General features: G+C 33.8%; 1 protein-coding gene across 1 annotated transcript; it reads right to left on the bottom strand.

Annotated features, from left to right (window-relative positions):
• Positions 1–541: 541 nt before the first annotated feature.
• LOC111475786 (phosphatidylinositol transfer protein 3-like) lies at positions 542–1915 on the bottom strand (the record flags this gene model as incomplete). The annotated part of the gene is made up of 6 exons (XM_023119948.1): positions 1732–1915; positions 1532–1649; positions 1292–1380; positions 1061–1107; positions 888–976; positions 542–675 (listed from the first exon to the last, which is right to left on the bottom strand). Coding segments are annotated over exons 1-6 (552 nt in total), but the record flags the coding sequence as incomplete, so codon positions are not given.
• Positions 1916–2096: the final 181 nt, after the last annotated feature.

The raw sequence follows: 2096 nt of genomic DNA, 5'->3' as shown, positions 1-2096 counted from the left end.
CATAAAGTTAAAAACACCAGATCCAATAACCCATCAACTCAAAATACTTTCCTTTAGAATATTTCTCCAATTTTACTAAAATTTAAATCCAATTTAAAACACTTTTTCTTTAACCCATACCATTAAATAAATAATAATCAATAAATAAATAAAATAATAAATGTTGAACGGGACGAGACTCTGCCCAAAAACCTCAATTCTCATTAAGAAGTCGAATCACAGTCCTACAAAAGTCGGGACTATCTTAAATGGACAAAAATAAATAAATTTATACGATGAAAATAGAAATTTTAAAATGGAATATTTTATGATAAAATTAAAATTGACTAATGAGGCAATACTGGTCCACAGTATGAAGAAAAAGAAACTACATTTAAAAAAATATATAAATAAATAAAGTAGAAACAAAAAGCAAAAACAAAACATTTTAAATAAAGTGTTCACAAACGTAAACACATACACTTTAGTCAATATATCTATATATATATATATATATATATATATATATATAATTCAAAATTTTTAAAAATAAAAATAATACCTTCCAAAGATATGTAAAGAGCGAAGGTGGGTCGATAACAAAAGCGGAATGAAGGCGGCGAGGATAAAAATCAGCCACGATCTTCAACATGGGCAGAAGTAAGTTGATAAAAGCCGAAGCCGACCTGTAAAAGCCTGCAAGTTTCCCCACGCTTCCACACATTATAATCCCAATTTAACCTCCAACTAAACTAAATGGACAACCGTCCGGACATTTCAATTCCCGATATTCTCCGCCGTGACACCGGTGGCTATTGACAACGACACCGCCATGTCACACCGGACACCTTCTCTGACAACCTCACACCAATTTACTTTACTTTTAATTTAAACGAGATTTTACTTACTTGCGTCGAAAAGAATGATCATTTGATCCATGTTCTTTGTCATGGTCCCGATTGCGACCTCTAGCGTGAATACTACCAGACGAGTGAACCTAATTACATTAATACGACAAAATAAAATTATTAATAAAATTTTCTTGTTTTTGGTGTTCTTGGTATTGGGATTTTTTTCTCACCGCTTCTGGGAATGGAATTTCTGATAATCCTGCTTTATTCGAAAAATCTGTCCATAATTAAAAAAAGGAAGATCACGAGTTTATAAGTAAGGAATATTATCTTCATTGATACAAGACGGCTAGTTTAAGTTTAAAATGAACAATATCATACTACGGTCGAAATCTGTAATTTCTAATAATAAGTTTCAAATTTTAATTAAATATTGTGTAGAAGCGATTTTCGATACATACCAAGACGGGGCGAGATTCTTCGTCGTGACCAGCCACGTAAGCAACACCATCGGCAAGCTCAGCGGAGAATTCATCGGCAATTAGATGATCTGAAAAAGATCACGTTAGAGTCTCACGTTGACTAATTAAATTCTCGTTTTTTGGTTTTTGGAATCGGGTAGGGTAAGTTCAACGATTACCATGAAGAACATGGCACAACTTTAAACAATTTATATTTAAAAAAAAAGAAAGAGAAAATACAGATGCCGATGCTATCCCTCCAAGAAAGGCAAGCCCTCAAGCTCTTCGCAGCTTTCTTCACGTTGTCTCCTTTGGCCTTGAGAAACCGCTGGACACAAGCAGGATTACAGAACTTGTCCTAGAGAAGGAAAAAAACAGACAAAAATTAACCTTAAAAAACACGAACAATGTTGTGTTATTTGTTGCTTTATTTTACGAACCTGTTTGAGTGAGAGTGGAGCTTGTTTACGAAGAAGCTGAAGAACAGCTTCAACTCTCTGATCATTCATCCCCATTTGGATCTCCAAGAAAGAACACTTGTTCTTCTTCTTCTTCTTCTTCTTGTTCCAAACTTCAGATTCAAGCAACTGTTTTTTAAAACCCGGATGGTTTAGAGAGAGAGAGAGAAAGTGGGGGCTGTGTTTGAAAAAATAAAGTGGAGGGTTTAATTTATAATGAAACATGGATGAATAACGCCGTTATAAAGCAAGGGTCTTTTCAAAAAGAGGGGAATAAAAACGGCAACCCTCATTTTTATTTTTTTCTTTTTTTTTTCTTTTTTTCTTTGGGTCAATGGGTTTTGTTT

The sequence above is a fragment of the Cucurbita maxima genome, unplaced genomic scaffold, assembly GCF_002738345.1.
Source record: "Cucurbita maxima cultivar Rimu unplaced genomic scaffold, Cmax_1.0 Cma_Scf02827, whole genome shotgun sequence".
Lineage (NCBI taxonomy): Eukaryota > Viridiplantae > Streptophyta > Magnoliopsida > Cucurbitales > Cucurbitaceae > Cucurbita > Cucurbita maxima.
This window is presented reverse-complemented; position numbering and strand designations above follow the sequence as displayed.